This window comes from Pseudorca crassidens, chromosome 5, assembly GCF_039906515.1.
Source record: "Pseudorca crassidens isolate mPseCra1 chromosome 5, mPseCra1.hap1, whole genome shotgun sequence".
Lineage (NCBI taxonomy): Eukaryota > Metazoa > Chordata > Mammalia > Artiodactyla > Delphinidae > Pseudorca > Pseudorca crassidens.
The window spans coordinates 75,565,788-75,583,277 of NC_090300.1; the positions used below are offsets into that span (position 1 = coordinate 75,565,788).

At 48.2% G+C, this 17,490-nt stretch overlaps 1 protein-coding gene across 1 annotated transcript; it reads right to left on the reverse strand.

Moving 5' to 3' along the window:
* Nucleotides 1-13,217: 13,217 nt before the first annotated feature.
* On the reverse strand, nucleotides 13,218-14,927 carry GP5 (glycoprotein V platelet). Its single transcript, XM_067737254.1, has one exon. It carries the CDS (start codon nucleotides 14,925-14,927, stop codon nucleotides 13,218-13,220), a length of 1,710 nt encoding a protein of 569 aa, XP_067593355.1.
* Nucleotides 14,928-17,490: the final 2,563 nt, after the last annotated feature.

The window sequence follows — 17,490 nt, forward strand, 5'->3', positions numbered from 1 at the left end:
TCCCGTTGCGGAGCACAGGCTCCGGACGCGCAGGCTCAGCGGCCATGGCTCACGGACCCAGCCGCTGCGCGGCATGTGGGACCTTCCTGGACCGGGGCACGAACCCGCGTCTCCTGCATCGGCAAGCGGACTCTCAACCACTGCGCCACCAGGGAAGCCCCATACACCACACCTTTGACTATTAGTTTCTGTTCTTCAGAGGAGCAACATATTATTCCTGAAGACTGCCTTCTGGTCAGGCTTTGCATAAGAAATGAGACAGCTGAAAGAGCTGCGGCTCCTCATAAATGAAGCTGGTGGTTATTGCTCTGAGGGGAAAACAAGGCTAAATGACCGTGGTGCCTGGGTTCCACTGTCAGAGCTGTCACCTGAGTCCTTGGAATGACAGGCTGTCTTCTCTGGCATCGGCCATTTCCCTGCTGGCAAATTAAGGGAAATGACTAAGCTTTGCTGCTGACAGCAGAGGATTTTGAAGACAGGAATGCAGTGATAGTGCTTATTACAACTGGGAACCTGGAAGGTAGGCAGGAAGTGGTTAACAGGATGGATGGCGACCCAGGTGACAAGTGACGCGGAGGAGAGAGCTGGCGTCAGGGCAGAACAAGGATGACCCCGGGCTCTCCCCTGCTAAAATCACCACCCCATCCCTGCTGGGAGGCATTTCCTCATGTCTAGGATGGAGTCATGGCCCTCAGGACTGGTGGCTCTGGGTGGATCAGCTTCCCAGTCATCTCAGAGAACCGTGTTTTCATCCATCAACCCATTCATCTTTCTGTGTATTTACTCTCATCCCTCCTGGTTCCAGAAAGGATTTGAGGTAGCTCAAATAAAATGTAACAAAATAACCTAAGTTAAAAGCAAGAAGGGGGACTTCCCTGGCGGTCCAGTGGTTAGGACTCTGCACTTCCACTGCAGGAGGCACGGGTTCGATCCCTGGTCAGGGAGCTAAGATTCCCACATGCCGCTCGGGGCAGCCAAAAAGAAAAATAAATTTTTAGTTAAAAAAAAAAAGCAAGAAGGGAAGAAGGAGGAAAAACAAAAGTGAAGGACTCAAAGGTATTCAGGAATGCGACTGAAAGTGAATACTTCAAAATTCATTTTGTGATCATTCATCCAGCGGCACACATGCGATTTATGTCCTTTTCTGTATGGATTTATGGATGGGAATTTTAAAATACATTTACAGCTCTCTACACCTCTGGCTTGTCTGAGAGACATCTTTTAGGGTAGCTGGGGGAGTGTATGAGCCACTTCCCACATCTTCTCTTTCCAGCAACTCGCCCTAAATATTGCTCCTTTCACCTGAGCTTCGAAACAACATCAAGGGGCCGTGAGGCTGACCCTGCTCTCTCGGCCAAGTGTTGAAGTGCGGGGCTTCCCTCGAGAAAATCCAGACCTGCCCATCTTCGAGTTGACTTCTTCTAAAATCAAGCGTTTTTAAAAGGGAGAGTCTTTAAATGCCCAACAAAGGGACCACCTGGTTAATCTGAGCAGAAGCGGGAATTCCTCAGGAAGAAAGGAAGATGCGGGAACTGGCTTTCCACTGGGCGTTTATGTGATGTCCCATAACTCAATCTATAAACCAAGTCCAAAGGGCTGGGCTCTGTTTAAGAGGCTGGCACTGCAGGCCTGTCAGGAGAATGATGTGCCCGGGAAGCCGTACCATCCACCCTGCGGGCGGGCCCCTGGGAATCAGCCTCGCTTCTCCCCCTGACTCCTGCTCGGTGAGGGAGGCCTGTGGAGGATGCAGCCCAAGCAGGGATCTCCATGGCCCCACTGGCTCCCTCCTCCAACCACTGAGCTACCCAGACCACTCTGGTCTCCCTACTGCCTCAGCCTTGGTGACAGCTCAGGAGCTGTGCGGTCCAGGAGTCCCAAGGAGGCGAAGAAGAGGCTTGAGTTCACAGAGCTTCACCGATAGGGGACGTGTGGATGTCTGGCATTGAAAGCAACCTTCTCCCTTTACAGTTGAAGGAACTGATTTTAGAGAGAAGGAGAACTTGCCGAGGGCCGTGCAGTGAGGGGCACAGCCAAGATGGGGTCCACGCGTACTCTCACTCTCTCTGTCTCTCCGTCTCTCTCTCTCTCTCTCTCTCTCTCTCTGTCTTGCTCTTGTTCTGGGTCACACTCTTTTTCCAGGAAGCACCTGACTCAACACGTCTAAGCCTACGTACAGTAGCATCTGCTGAGCTAACACGCCTCCCCAGATGCTACCAGGGAGAACCCAAGTCCTGGGGAGGCCCTACCGCACTGTCCCATGGGTGCCCAGTGGACCTCCCAGATGTAGTCATTCCTCACATGGAGCTCTTCAAATCACAAAGCACTTTCTCACCCATGTCTCACCATGATGGTTCCAAGAACGTCTACTCCCAGCCGTCGGCGGCGGGCGTAGGAGCAGGGCCACGATAACCCAGGGGATGTCTGGCCGTCGCACGTAGCTGCTGCTGTGTTCCTAGTTAGCGGGGAGCCTTGGACTCCACCACAGCATGGACTGAACCTGGGGCTCGGAGGGGGCCTCGCCAGGGTGCCCTCCAACCACGAGTCATGAGCACCACCAGCCAAAATGCGTTCCTACAAAGTGCGGTGCCGGCAGTAGGAACAAACATGGGCACGGGGACACCTGGACAGGCACTTAGACTGGTTCTCCACTCGTTCTGGGAAAAGGCCCTTTCTGTAGCTGATTAAGTGTTAGGAGGGAGACGAGCAGGGTCAGTCATTCAAGGGCAGCCTGAGGTGGGCGGGGAGGAGGGGACAGGGATGTGTCTTTGAAAGGACAGAGGTAAATGTACAAGGAAGGGAAGTGATTTTTTTCAGGTCCTAGACTCTGGGTTTCTGTAGCATCAGAGTGGGAGTGACCTCCTGGTCCAGACCCCCATTTTACAGATGCGGACACTACAGTCCAAGGAGGGAAAAGAACTCACTTACAGTCACATAGCTGGTCAGTAGCAGAGTGAGGACCTGATCCCTAGGCGGGGGGGCTGGGTATCTAGAAGAGGCATAGAAAGAGGGGAGAAAAGCAGACACACACTTTGGCCGGGGACCAGCCCACTAAGGACTGTGTGGGAACCTAGGATTGAGCTTTTCCAAAGCAATCTGGGAATATAAACCCCTGGGAGGCCCTGCTGGCCAGTGAGAGGTCTCCTCCCCGGAAAGAGCAAACTGCAAAAAGCCTGCTGTTGGGATGGCTGGTTTTATGTTTGAGGATGTGGATTGACCCCAGGGCATTAAGGACCCGAGCTGACACAGAGCCTGCAAATTGCTCTTCCTCTCTGTGCAGATCAGCTCAACAAGGCCACGGCCAGTGTCTCCAGCGGCCAGAGTCTGGGCAGCAGGGTACACCCATATCCACCCCGTTCAACCCAGGGCAGGGTCGAGTACTCACAGGCCGTGTGAGGGAGAAGGGGCCTTAAAGGGCACGTAGCAGCCTCACATCCGTCTCCATCAAACACTGGAATTCCTTCCATCTCGGGGCTGCACGGGCACAGCTTGAGGAGTTCACAGAGACAGTTCGTGGTCCCACGTGATGGCCATGCCAACCCTGGGACCAAGCGTCTCCTCCACCACCCACCCTGTGTTTCCTGCCAAGTGGGCCTCGTTCTGTCTCTTGAGACCCCATGGAACAAATCCCTTCCTCTTCCCCATACCAACCCTTGAACTGGCTAAACACAGCGATCAACCCCCCAAATCCTCTCCTTTCCAGGCTGAACACCCCGGTTCTCTCAACCAGCTTCCCCGTGACTGGGTTCCAGCCCTTCATCAGCTCTCCCTCCCACACTTCACTCTAGTCATTTTCTTCTACACTCTCTCTACTAGGTTAATTATGAATCCTGGCTCCCCAGGATTGAACATAACATTCAAGGTGAAGGTCAACATCTCAAAGCACCCTCCTAGAGACCTCATCCACGTGCCCTTTCTCCTTCCTGTTACCTCGGGTTTAGACCCTCTGTTCCAAGCTTCAGAGAGACACACACGAAGGCCACACTTGCTCAGAGAACAGTTATGGGAACCTGCGCTCATAATTAAATGTGTGGCAAATCCCGACTTTACAAAACCTTAAAAAGGAAGAACATTGAACTCTCTAAAGGCAGTGGGGTCAAAGGTGAGCTCCCTTAATAGCACAGCATGGGCCGCGGCTGACCTCTGTCAGGTCTGATTCCGCGGGCCAGCGTAGATATGACATATTCATTCAGGAGAGCTAACTCTGAGCACAGTAGCACCATGACAGAGAGGCTACTTAATGTATAGCTTTGACCCCAAGGAGCCCAGTTGAGCAGATCCATACACGTAGAATTATAGTAAAATGTGCTAGATGCTGGAATTGAGGCATGGAAGTGGGAAAAGTTGGTTTCCTGTTGCTCTTATACCAAATGACCACCAACCCAAAATGGGTCTCACTGGACTAAAATCAAGGTGTCAGCAGGGCTGGGTTCCTTCAGGAGGAACTAGGAGAGGATCCACTTCCTCGCCTTTTCCAACTTCTGAAGGCTGCCCGCATTCCTTGGCTCATGGCCCCCTTTCTCCATCTTCAAAGCCAATAGCATCATTGTCACATCTTCAAATCTCTCTCCAGCCTCCTGCCTCTTTTCACTTATAAGAACCCTTGTGATTACATTGGGCTCACCTGGATAGTCTTCCCATCTCAAGGTCCTAAACCTAATCACTTCTGCAGAGTCCCTTTTGCCGTGGAAGGTAACCTATTCACACATTCATAGGGGACTAAAACATGGACATCTTTGGTGGCCGCTATTTGGGCCATTATGTTCCACAGAGAACAACTAACTCTGCCTGTGGGAGTGGGTCCTTTACGGCTTTGTAGTTTCGCAGGAGCACCCTGGCATAAAAGGGAAAAGAGATTTACAAAAATGTGCTTGCACAAGGCATGGGGACAGGATAGCCTGGCTAGTTTTTGTGCCCTTCCCCAACTTTTTTTAGATTGCTTTTCTTTTTTCTTTTCCAGAAAGAGCCTGATTGCCTCTAGGGTTGTGTGATACATTACCTGTCAAGGCAGCTTGTTTCTTCCTATTGACAGATCTGAACAGAGGACCCTGACATTTTCATCATCACTGGAAGTGTTAACAGATCTTATGGTGCCCAGGAGTTACTTTAATTGAACCAGAAAGGATGCTGGGCAGTGGGAGGGTCATGGCACACAGGGGTCTGAGGCAGCCAGGAGGTTCTCTGAGGTTCATCTTCAGATAGACTGTGTTCCACCTAAATATTCCTGGGCAGGTCATCGGGCCAATACCTTATTAGAATGATAGCATTCCCAGAGCTGGGTGGGCTGCAGAGTTTCACTGATGCCATCTACTCTACTCCTGTCCTACAAATCAACTCAAAAGAGTTTAAACTGAGGTTGACTTTGACCTTGAGCTTGAAGGGGGCAAAAACTCAGAAATAGCGACATTTTCTGTTTCTCTTTTGATGTCACTGTGGCCATGAATTGCTAGGGGATTGGAGCCAGGGAAGAGGCCCAACTCTCTGCCTTCTGTCAAGCTGGGGTTCTGGCAGGCCTCAATCTGACAGCTCCTGCTGTGGCGGTTAAGGGGAGAGCGTGGGAGCTCTGGGCTGCGGGGCCTGTGGAGGGAAGACAGGACCATGGGAAAGGCTTGTGCAGAAAACACATCCTGCATCCCTTTATCTCTTTGCACCTTCTGTTGATGTTTTGCATTTGTGGGTCTTCTTTGTGCCAAGTGGGACTGTTCTGGGTTTGGCTCCGGGATGCGGAGGTGGTAGATCGAGAACCACCCTGCCCCCACGGTGTGCCAAAAACAGGGGACCCTTCGGGACAGAGCTCCAGCGTACAGTGCACTTTTACATCCATTTGACTCCTACACCACCCCAGGAGGATGCGGAAACTCAGTCAGTGGCATTGCTCAGACCCATATCTCAGACCAACTCTCTGTCTTTCCCACCACACAACGGTGCCTCCCGTGGGCTCTGGACAGCTCCTGCTGGGTCAGGGCCATGCTCACAGCCACTGTCAGAATGACCTGCCCTTGGATTTCTACCTCCTTCCTCTCGTTCCCTTCCCCTCTCAACTACCTCTCTCCCAGCCTTTTTTCTTCCCTCTTTCTCTCTCTTTATTCTCTCTTCTTTTCTCCTTCTTAGCAACCAAAGCCCCTACAAATAACTCTCAGCTCTCGGTAGCCCTTAATAGGCTTAAGGGACTAGAATGCTGAGGTCAGGATGTCTACCACCACGAATGAGTGTCCTCCTGGTGCTTGCCTCCCCCGATCAGTAGGTCCTGGTTTGAGCAGGTAACCCGTCCACACCAGGAGAAGCAGTGGGGGAGGGGGCTTGGAATAGTCTAGGCCAGAAGCCAGGAGCCAGCTCTGGCTTGAGCTCACAGACAGCTCTGCCGATCATAACCTTAGGTACATTACTGCTCCACTCTGGACCTCAGTTTTCTCATTGATAAAATGGGATAATAAATGCTACCTCCCAGGACAGTTGTAAAGGTTAGGAAAATTGATTTCATGGTACCAGGCATGTATTATATATTTAATAAAGTTTGGTTGAATGCGGCAGCAGCTGGAACACAAAACCATCCCAAGCAGTGGACTTGAAAATATCAGTATCTGTGTTGGGGTAATAAAAGCCAGGAAGCACCTGGAAGCATCAACAGAGAGGTGGAAGGGAATGGAGGAAGAGTGTCACTGGGAAGAAGCTGTTCATTGTCTTTCCCCCTGGGCATCTCAGCCTCCCCAGTACCCTGGATCCAGCCACTGAATTCAATTAATGCTTGTCTCTTCATGATGCGATGAAATCATCTTGTAACATTCCAGATGCCTAATGAGGGTGGGCACAGCTACTGCACAGCCAGTCCTGGAGTCTCCCTGCCTTCGGCACGCCCTGGTAGTAATGGTGATTTTTAAAAGCTGGGAAGCCCAAAGTGACTTCTCCCAAAACAAACTTGGTCAGTCCCCATGTCAGCAGAGATTCAGAGCCCAACCTGCAGTTGTTCCAGAAAGAGAAGCCAATTACAACATGCTGGGGTGGGGTGGGGGGGTTGGTGGTGCAGAGAGACTGGAAACTTGGAGAATAGAAATGGAAAGACTTGCAGTTAAACATGCAAATTGCTTGTCCCCAATTATCTCCTCTCCCTCCAAGGACCCCACTTAGATGGTAACAAAGGAATTGAAATGATAAGCCCACTACATCACAGGGAAGGGAAGAGGATTATCACTGGACTAGAGATTTCAACATATTTATGGAACAGAACAGTTGAAGGTAGCTGAGCAGAGAGATCTCATTTTCTTAACAGAGCCCCAGAGAGGTTTGAAAATTGATTACACCAGGTACAATGCAGGACAGGCGTGTGTGAGACGGGGAGTAAAAACCAGGGCGTCATTTGAAAGCTACTATATAGAACATTTGCCTTTGCTCCCACACCTAGGAAAACAAACAAGTTATTTTTTTAAATTACAATGTTCTAGAGAAAACAACCCTCCATGAACATTCTGGCTTGTAGAGGTTCCCAGTATAATACTCAGCCTGCTACCCCAGAACCCAAACATGAAACTTGCCATGTGTACAGAGCTCTCTGATAGTGACTTTTATTGCCTCCCTTTTAAAATATGAGCCAACAACCATGGATTTAAGGGAAGCAAACAACAATCAACGACAAATCCCAGAGAAAATAGACATAGCTCAGAAAGGAAAAGGTAACTTTAAAAACTACAAAATTTTAAACCCTAGCATCCTAAGAGAAATCCAAAAGAGACTGCATCTATTAAACAAGAGTAAGAATCTATAAAAAGGAACAAGTAAAGAACAGGCACCACAGAAATTAAAAATACAACGGCAGAAATTAAAATGTTAATTAAAGTGTTGGCAGACAGAGTTGAGAAGTCTCCGGAAAGTAGGAGAGATTTCAAAGACAAGACACAAGAGAAGATAAAAATAAATAAATAAATAAATAAATAAAGGATTAAAAGAGAGGCAAAAAATTATCAAGGAAGTAGTGTATGATAATTTCACAAAACTTAAGGACATAAGTCTCCAGAGGACCCTGGATGTTTCCAGCTGTGTGAATGAAATAAAGAGGAATACATAGCACATCATAGTGACAGCAGAACACAAAAGACATAGAGAAGATCTTAAAGGCTCCCAAAAAGAAAAAAATGAGTCAGCTGTAAATAATGACAATGAATTCTTACCAGTAATCTTGGTGCAAAAGACAATTTGAATGTAGAATTCTATTCCCAGCTAAACTAGCAACCAAGTATGAGGGGAGAATAAAGAAAATTTCAGGTAAGGACTCAGAAAAAAGGATACCCTCTGTATCCCTTCTCCTAGAAAGTTGTAAGATGGGAGAGCACACTAGAAAGAGGAAGACATGGAATTTAGGAGATAGTGGATGCAACCAATGAAAGCCATGGAGAGGAGTTCCCAGAGGCAGCTGGGTAGAGGTCCAGGGCGGTTTCCACAAATTCTAGAAAGATGAAGGAAGTGTTAGAAAGGAAATGTAGTTACAATGTACTACTTGACGCTATAGTAAACCATATTTCCAAAGAAACAATAACATCAACTCCTTTTTATTCATTTTCAGCAACCACCAAAATGTTAATTACAGTAAGAGAACATAAAAGTCATCAACCTCGACACAGTCCTTAAGGGAAATTTACACCCCGAAAAAGAAGAAAGAGTGAAAATTAATGGGCTAAGTATCTGACCTAAGAAGTCATGCAGAGAAAAACAACTAAATAGACTCAAAGGAAATGGAGGAAGGAAATAATAAAGCCAACAATGAATGAAATAGAAAACAATGATACAGTAGAGAGGAGCAGCAAAACCCCAAGTCTGTTCTCAGTAAAAGTAGGAAAATAGAAAAAACACTCGTGAAGTTTATCTAGAAAAAAAAGAAGATGGATATAAACAATATTAAGAATGAATAAAAGGGGGACGACAACAACAGATACAACAGAGAAATTAAATATTATGGAAAATGTTAGGCTAACAAATTTGAAAATGTGGGGACAAAATGAACAATTTCCTTAAAAATATATAATGTGGGCTTCCCTGGTGGCGCAGTGGTTGAGAGTCCGCCTGCCGATGCAGGGGACACGGGTTCGTGCCCCGGTCTGGGAGGATCCCACATGCCGCGGAGCGGCTGGGCCCGTGGACCATGGCCGCTGAGCCTGCACGTCCGGAGCCTGTGCTCCGCAACGGGAGAGGCCACGACAGTGAGAGGCCCGCGTACCACAAAAAACAAAAAACAAAAAAAATATAATGTAACAAAAGTGAGGAAACAGAAAATTGAACAGATTTATGACCATTGAAATTAAATCAGTAGTTAAGAGTAAACCACACAAACTTACACACCCATGGTAGCCAGGCTCCAACATGGCCCCGGTGATCCCTGCCTCCGGGTGTTCTCACTCCAGCTGGTGCCCTGACGAGGCTGACCTGCGTATACCAGTAGGTTACTGAGGAACTGACGAAATGTGGCTAGCAAGGCTAAGCTATAAAAGACACTGGCTTCTGTCTTGATATCTCTCTCTTGAACACTCGATCTGGGGGATGCCAGTTGCCTATCAGAATTCCAGCAGGGTTTCTCAGTGGAGCTTGACATGCTGACCTTAAAATATGCATAGAACTGCCAAGGGCCCAGAATAGATGAAACTTTTCTGATGATAAACAAGGTGGGGTGGTGATTCTACCGAGAATTATCAGAGCTACAACAATGAAGACAGTGAGTATAAGACTAGATACATAGGCCAATGGTTTAGGCTACAGGACCCAGAAACCAACCCATGCATATAAGGAAACTTGATAAATGACAGCTTTGCAAACCAGCGGGGAGAGAATGGACTGTGTGATTAATGGTCTGGGACAATAGGATGTATGTTTGCAAAAAATACAGTCGGCTCCCTACATCTCACCGTATACTAAAATAAATGCCATGTGGACTAAAGATCTAAATGCGAAAAACTTTACAACTTTTAGAAGAAAATAAAGGAGAGTAGTTTCATGGCTTGAGAGTAGGAAGATTTTCTTTTTTTATATATAAATTGATCCATTTTATTTACTTATTTTTGGCTGCGTTGGGTCTTCATTGCCGCGCACAGGCTTTCTCTAGCTGCAGCGAGCGGGGGCTACTCTTCCTTGAGGTGTGAAGTCTTCTCAATTCTCATTGCGGTGGCTTCTCTTGTTGTGGAGCATGGGCTCTAGTCTTGCAGGCTTCAGTAGTTGTGGCTCGCAGGCTCTAGAGTGCAGGCTCAGTAGCTCTGGCACCCGGGCTTAGTTGCTCCTTGGCACGTGGGATCTTCCCAGACAAGGGCTCGAACCCAGGTCCCCTGCACTAGCAGCAGGATTCTTAACCACTGCGCCACCAGGGAAGCCCCAGGAAGATTTTCTTAAGACAAGAGTTTTTTTTCAAAAGCCCAAACTATAAAGTTTTATTGTTAAACTTGACTAAATTAAAATTAAAGTTTCTGCTCCCCAAAAGATAGTATGAATAAAGTGAAATAAGAACAGAAAAAAGGTACCTGCAAAGCATATAATTTACAGAAGATTAGTGTCCAGGATATGTAAAGAGTTCCTAGAAATCAATACCAAAACGACAAAATGCCCCATTATAAGTTGGTTGACAGATATGCACAGATAATTCTAAGAATAAATCTGAACGTTCAATAGACATTTAAAAATAAGTTCAACTTCACTAGTTATCAGGGAACTATAAGATAAAACAACAATGAAATACAATTTCCTACCTATCAGATTGACAAAAATTAAAAATTCTGACATTATCAAGAGGTGGTAAGGATGTAGAGTAATGGGCCATAAAAAGAAAAGAAAAAACACTGGGAGTAAATGTCCATCAACAAGAGAACAGATAAACTGTGGTATATTCATTCAATAGAATATTATGTAGCTACTAAAATGAATGAACTAGAGCCACATGCTTCATGTGGCCAAATCTCAAAAATGTGTTAGCCCAGAAGAGTTGAAGAATGCTATAGGCAGAGGATGAGCTTCATGCTGTAGGTAGTTTCAAAATTTGCAGCAATGTAAATAAATAAGCCAAGGAGGCACATAAACACACACGCAACCCCTGGAGCGAAGGGTGAGCAGAACCAGTTGGAGTGGGAGGGTGCCTAGTGCCAGAGAGCCTGAGACGGGGGCCCACAGAAGGGAACGCTTTAATCTGCTAGGACAGTCAGGGAAGACTTCACCAGGAGGAGACGTGTGAACTTGGCCTTGAAAGAGAAGTGCACCTACAATGCCAGGAGCCCAGCTCTTTCTGCTCCACATCCAGTGGTTGTTGGAGGACCTATTTCTCTGGACCCTGAGCACAGAGCCTGACCACACAGGGCTGAGACCACCCACAAGTGAAGACTAACTTGAATGTTACCTCCAGTTTGAGGATGTTTGCTCTCATCTTTATATACATGGTGGGCGGGGGAACAGCTCAAAGCTCTTCTTTTGAAATGATGACAGCAGTAATAATTGCTTGCCCTTTAATAATAAGAGCTACCATTTACTGAGCATTTACTGTATGCAGGGCACTGGGCTGTCATCAGATGCTTTATTGCCTTTAGTTCTCACAACAACTCTAAGAGGCACGTACTATTTATACCTTTGAGGAAACCAAGGCTTTGAGAATTCAGGTGCCTTGCCCACAGTCCTATGGAGTTAGTTAGGTGGGATCTGAACCCTTCCGACTCTCCAGCCTGCGTTTTAACCACTGCTTCTCACAAGCAGACACCCAATGAAAGCAACAAGAGTTTTACTGCCTTCAATTGTAATAAATGAGAACGTGATCCGAGCATAATAAACTAAAACCCAAGCTTATCATTACATTCATGAACACCTGTCACTGTCAGGTGCTCCGTAAATGCTTGTGAAATGAGGTAGCGTTTAGTTTCAGGAAATGAAAACCAACCCAGTGTCAAAATGACAGTCTTCACCCCTGTAGGAAGCAAGTAGTAACTCACAGGCCCCGTGAACAAGCAGAGCAGCGCTTCACGGGCACGCATCCGTGGACACTGGGCGCTCCCAGCCCCACACTTAGACCTCCCGAACGTCCCCGCTCCTCCCCTAACCCCCGTCCCACCTGCTCTCATGCCCGCCCCTCCCCCGCTCCTCGGCGCTCAGCCCGGACCCTGCTGTAAGGGCTCTGCTCTGGGCACCGAGCTCCCAGAGGGAAGGCTGGGTTTTCTCTCTCTCAGCCTATCACACAGCGGACCTGCTCTGAAAATATACTTTTGTGTGGATGGAGTTCAGCGCTCTCCCCAAAACCCCACAGGTCAGACATACATAAAGTGAGAAGAAACAGGACAGAAAAAGAACTGGAAAAATTCTTTTTTTTGTTTTGAAAAGTTCTTTTAAGATAAATTTGTTTATTTATTTATTTTTGGCTGTGTTTGGTCTTCGTTGCTGCGTGCGGGTTTTCTCTAGTTGTGGCGAGCGGGGGCTACTCGTCCTTGCCGTGCGCAGGCTTCTCATTGTGGTGGCTTCTCTTGTTGTGGAGCACAGGCTCTAGGCGCGCGGGCTACAGTAGTTGTGGCTCACGGGCTCTAGAGCGCAGGCTCAGTAGTTGTGGCTCACGGGCTTAGTTGCTCCGCGGCATGTGGGATCTTCCCAGACCAGGGCTTGAACCCGTGTACCCTGCATTGGCAGGCGGATTCTTAACCACCGCGCCACCAGGGAAGTCCAAGAACTGGAAGAATTCTGCTTTTCAAATAAAAGTAGATAAAGCGAGCACTCCATCTTCTCCGCTAGGAAAAGCCATTATCACTGGATTCCCCTGTATTCATGTTATTCATTCATTTCACAAACATTTACCAGACACCTGCCAGGTGCGGGAGGCGGGCCCTAGACCGAAGGTGGCTGCCTCCTTTGCACCTTCCCTCCGAAAACAGTGGAGAGAACCCTCCTTCCTGCCGGCACGGCGGGCACTGGGAGGGGCCTTCACTGCCCGCGCGCCCTGATGCACACGACGGAGGAGACAAAGGCACAGCAGGCAGCCACAATTTCTGACTGTAAATGGTATGGGGCGGGGGCGGGAATGGGAGGTGAGACTGAAAGGGGAAGAGAGAGGGAGAGAGGGAGAGAGGAAGAGAGGGAGAGAGGGAGAGAGGGAGGGAGGGAGATGGGAGAAGAGGAAGAGGAAGCAGGAGGAAGACAGCGGCAGCCCGTCGGGACTCTCTCCAGAGCCACGTCTGACAATACCCTGGTCACGTTTTAATTAATTGCAAGGTTTTACCATTGCCTCAAACCAGAGCTCTCTCTCTGATTAATTTCCGAAAGAGCCTGCCGAGTCGAATCATCGCAAACACTATGATCCCGGTTATTATGGCCTGAGCAGCTAAAAGCAGAAAATAGAGACCCCAGAACAGGCTCTGGTCCTGACTTTTGCCTTCGGCCACCGGCCGGGCCCACGCCCAGGACTCGGAGCGCTTGGGTCCCAAGGAAGCGCGGGCAGGGGCGGCGGGCAGGGTGGGCTGCTGGGGGCCTTCGGAAGAGCCGAGGGCAAGGCGGCGGGAAGGCGTGCTCCCGGGGCGCGGGCAGCCGGGGTCGCCGAGGGGCAGGGCCCAGAGCGACAGGCCGGCGTGCGGCCCGGGGCCGTGACACAGCGGGGCCTCGGCTCGACCCACGAGGCCCGCGTGCCGCCGCAGCCACGCCAGGAACGGCCTCAGGCCACAGTCGCAGCGCCAGGGATTGTGCCCCAGCAGGACCTTCGCCAGCCGGGGCAGAGCCTCAAAAACGTCTCCGGGCAGTGTCTCAAGCTGATTGTGGTCAAGCTGGACCTCCTCCAGGCTGCTGAGGTTGCGGAAGAGCTCGCGGGGCAGGGTCCGCAGCCGGTTGCGGCGCAGCGACAAGTGGCGCAGCCCGCCGAGGCCGCGGAGCAAGCCGGCGGGGAGGGAAGCCAGGCCGGTGGAGCGCAGGGCGAGCACCCGCAGCTCGCCGAGGCCCCGAAAGGCGTCCTCCGGGAGCGCGCTCAGCCGCGGGCTCAGCGTCACCCCCAGGACCCGCAGGCCGCTCAGGTTGCGAAAGGCGGCGGCAGGCAGGGTGCGCAGCTGGGTGGCGTTCAGCCACAGCTCCTGCAGGCCGCCCATCACCCCGAAGAGCACCTCGGGGAGTTCCTCCAGCGGGTTCTCGAACAGTGTCAGGTAGGTCAAATTGTGCGAATGAAGAAAGAGGGCAGAGGGCAGAAACTCGAGGCGGTTTCTGGAAAGAGTCAAAGAGCTCAGGCTTCGCAGACGGTCGAAGGCGCCGGGTGCGACGGAACGGATGTGATTTCTGTCGAGCTGCAGCTCCATCAGGGCGCGCAGGCTATCCAACAGCCCCGAATCCAGAGACACGAGCTGGTTCGAGTGGAGCAGAAGCTTCTCAAGCTTAACCTGGACCCCAAACAATCCCTCGGGCAGGTGGGTCAAATTATTTCTCGATAAATCCAAAAATTTCAGGTTCCCCAGGTGTGTGAAGAGGCTAGCAGGGAGGAAAGCGAGTTGGTTTTGGTTCAAAAAGAGCTCCTGCAGGTTAACCAGTTTCTGAAACATGTTTTGGTCAAGGCTCTTTAGTTCATTGCCGTCCAGAAACAACTGTTCCAAGAGCACCAGCTTATCCAACAGCGCGCCTGGAAGATGAGTGATCTTGTTGTGCGATAACCTCAGGGTTTTAAGTTTTATCAGATCGTTGAAAGTGCCGGGAGCAATGGCCGAAACGTGGGTGTCGGACAGCATTAGGCGCTGCAGGACGGTCATGCCACTGAAGCTGCTGTTCAGCAAGGCGCCGGGGCCCATTCGGAAAAGCAGGATGTGCGTAAGGTTGGTGGGCAAGCCGAGCGCCGCGATGCGCGCCACGCTACCCTGCGAGCACTGCGCGGCGTCGCGGAAAATGCACCTGCAGGTGGGTGGGCAGGGGAAGGGCTGGGCGCGCAGGAGCCCGAGCGCGGCGCACAGCAGAGCGCTCCTCAGCATGTCTGGAAAGGCGACCGCGGCAGATCTGTGGGCAGCACACAAAGGACAAACGCTCGAATTTCAGTCTTGTAACCCTGCATGATCCTTTCGCCAGGATTACCACTGACTTTGAATGTTACCCAGGTACAAGTTAAGTCTCCCTCTTAGGAGTGCTGATTTTCCTGGGTGGTGAAAAGACGTCCATTCTACACTACGAGGCCTCGTTCGTTTTACTGATTTTCCACTCTTAGTTCAAATCGTTGAAATGAAAGCGTTTTCAAGCTATGGAAAAGTCAACACCTTTAAACCTTTACATAGAGAGAACTAATTAAAATAATCTTTCTCACAGTCAAGCTCACAGACATCACAGAGCAGTGTGCATTGTGAACATAGCCCTGCTCCTGACTTCATGACTTAGCCTGGGGTGGCTATGACCTACAGCCCTGAAGGGAACAGCAAAGTCTGTTAAAACAGCAGCGACCATCACCTGATTCCTTTTATCACAGTCATGCTGTATCTTCAGTGCCAACTTACTCTAAAACAGGACCACCCCATCATAGTGAACCACACTGAGAAAAGTAGGTAATAGTACCTATCACTTTACACCACGCATTGTTCTCAGCACTTTATTTAAATTAATTCACTTAATCCTTACAATAACCCTATGAGTTAGGTACTAATATTATCCCCAATTAAAGGATGACGCAACTAAGGCACAGAAAGGTTAAGTAACTTAACCAGGGTCCCAGAGCTAGAATTTGAGAGTAGTATCTCTGATTGAGCCATAAATAAGGAGCTATCACTTCTAAGATGCTTAAATAAAAATGAGTACTCGTGGCACTGAATTATCTGTGAAATACAGCAATACTAATCGGCCAAAACAATGTTTCCTACACGTAATTTTAAACGAATTGCTTCTTGTACTAAATTTTATTTCTTATCCGTACAGACTAACCGAGCCCTCCAGTTGCCCATACTAATTTTTAAAATATTTGGCCTTACCTGAAATGCTGCTGCACCCCAAAGCAACTGAAAGGCTTAGAGCTTTGCATGTGACCGGGCACTTTCCAGAGGAAGAGGGAAGTATCCTTGCATCCTGAGGATAAAGGCTTTCCCAGAATAAAAGTCACGTTAAGGACCCTATCTCAGAGGGCATATTCTGGTTTTTAATGACGAATCTCTTCAAACTTTGAAAAAGAGACCATATATCACCCAAGTCCTATGGCCAAAGCCGAATGATAAGAGCAGGAGGGAGAGCAGTTTCTCCCCAGAGGCACAATATGACTCTGTGATGTGTGTCCAGTAGTGACACAGCTGGGCCACTGCAGCAACCGCCCCCCTGGTTGGGCTACACTTCCTTTGGGTGTTCCTTTTTCTGCCGTTTCGCTCCAGTTCTACTCCAGTTCCCCTCTCCCCCTTTTAGGAATAAGGCTAAGGACATTCTCAAGTGCCCTACTCATTTTTTTTTTTTTTTTCATTTTAGGAGTAGTAAAGCTAAAAACATTCTCAAATATGTTCCATAATGGCCTTGCTGGGTTGAAGGAAGGGTGTCCACATGTTCAATTGAACATAGGGATGTCAAACTGCTTTGCAAAGTAGTTGTGCCAATGTATGCTGCCACCTGCTGTGTATGACAGTTCCCATACATCTCCACCCACGCCTTGGAATTGATTTTTTAAATTTAATTTTTGCCATTCGTGTGAAATAATTGTCTCGGTATGGTTTTAATTTTTCATTTCCCTATTGAATTATGAACTTGAGCATCTTTTCATATTTCTAAGGGACAGTTGTGCCTCATCTTCTGAGAAATTTGGGTTCTCTTGACCATTTTTCTATATGCAAAGTATGTATGATTGTGTCTTTAAGAAACTGAATTGTAGGCATTATTTATGTATTCTGGATACTAATCCTTTGTCAACTGTAGGTGTTACAGATATTTCCTCTAGTTTGTGCTTTGCCTTTCCACCTGCTTTCTGTCTTTTGATGGACAGAAGTCTTAATATAGGCAGAGTTATTAATCTTTAAGATTTGTTTTTTTATGTGTATTAAAATAATTCCTCCTCTCCTCTCAAGCCAAAAAATATTCTCCTATAACACCTTATTATTATATTTTAGAATTTTGTCCTTCGCATTTAGGTCTTTAATCTGTCTAGAATTGATTTTTGTGTATGATGTAAGTACAATTTTATTTTTTTCCATTAGGATAACCAGCTTTCCTATATATGTATATCCCTTCTTCCCTCAGAGCTACAATGTCAGCACTGTCATAAATCAACATCTGATGAGTGTTGTGTGGGTCTGTTTCTGGGCTATTTGATAATCCCTATACCAACACCACACTGAAATATAAAGTCTGAAAATATCCAGCGTTTTATGAAGTGTGAAGAAGTAGATATTCTTATACTACATTGGTGGGAATATAAATGGTAGCAAACTTTGGGGAGGAAAATTTAGTAGTATCAACCAAATTTTAAACATACATATTCTTTGTCCAGCAGTTCCACTGCTAAAAATATATCCTATGGGAATGCTCATTAAGACATGTACACAAAAACTTATTTGCAGGATTTTAATAGAAAAAAAA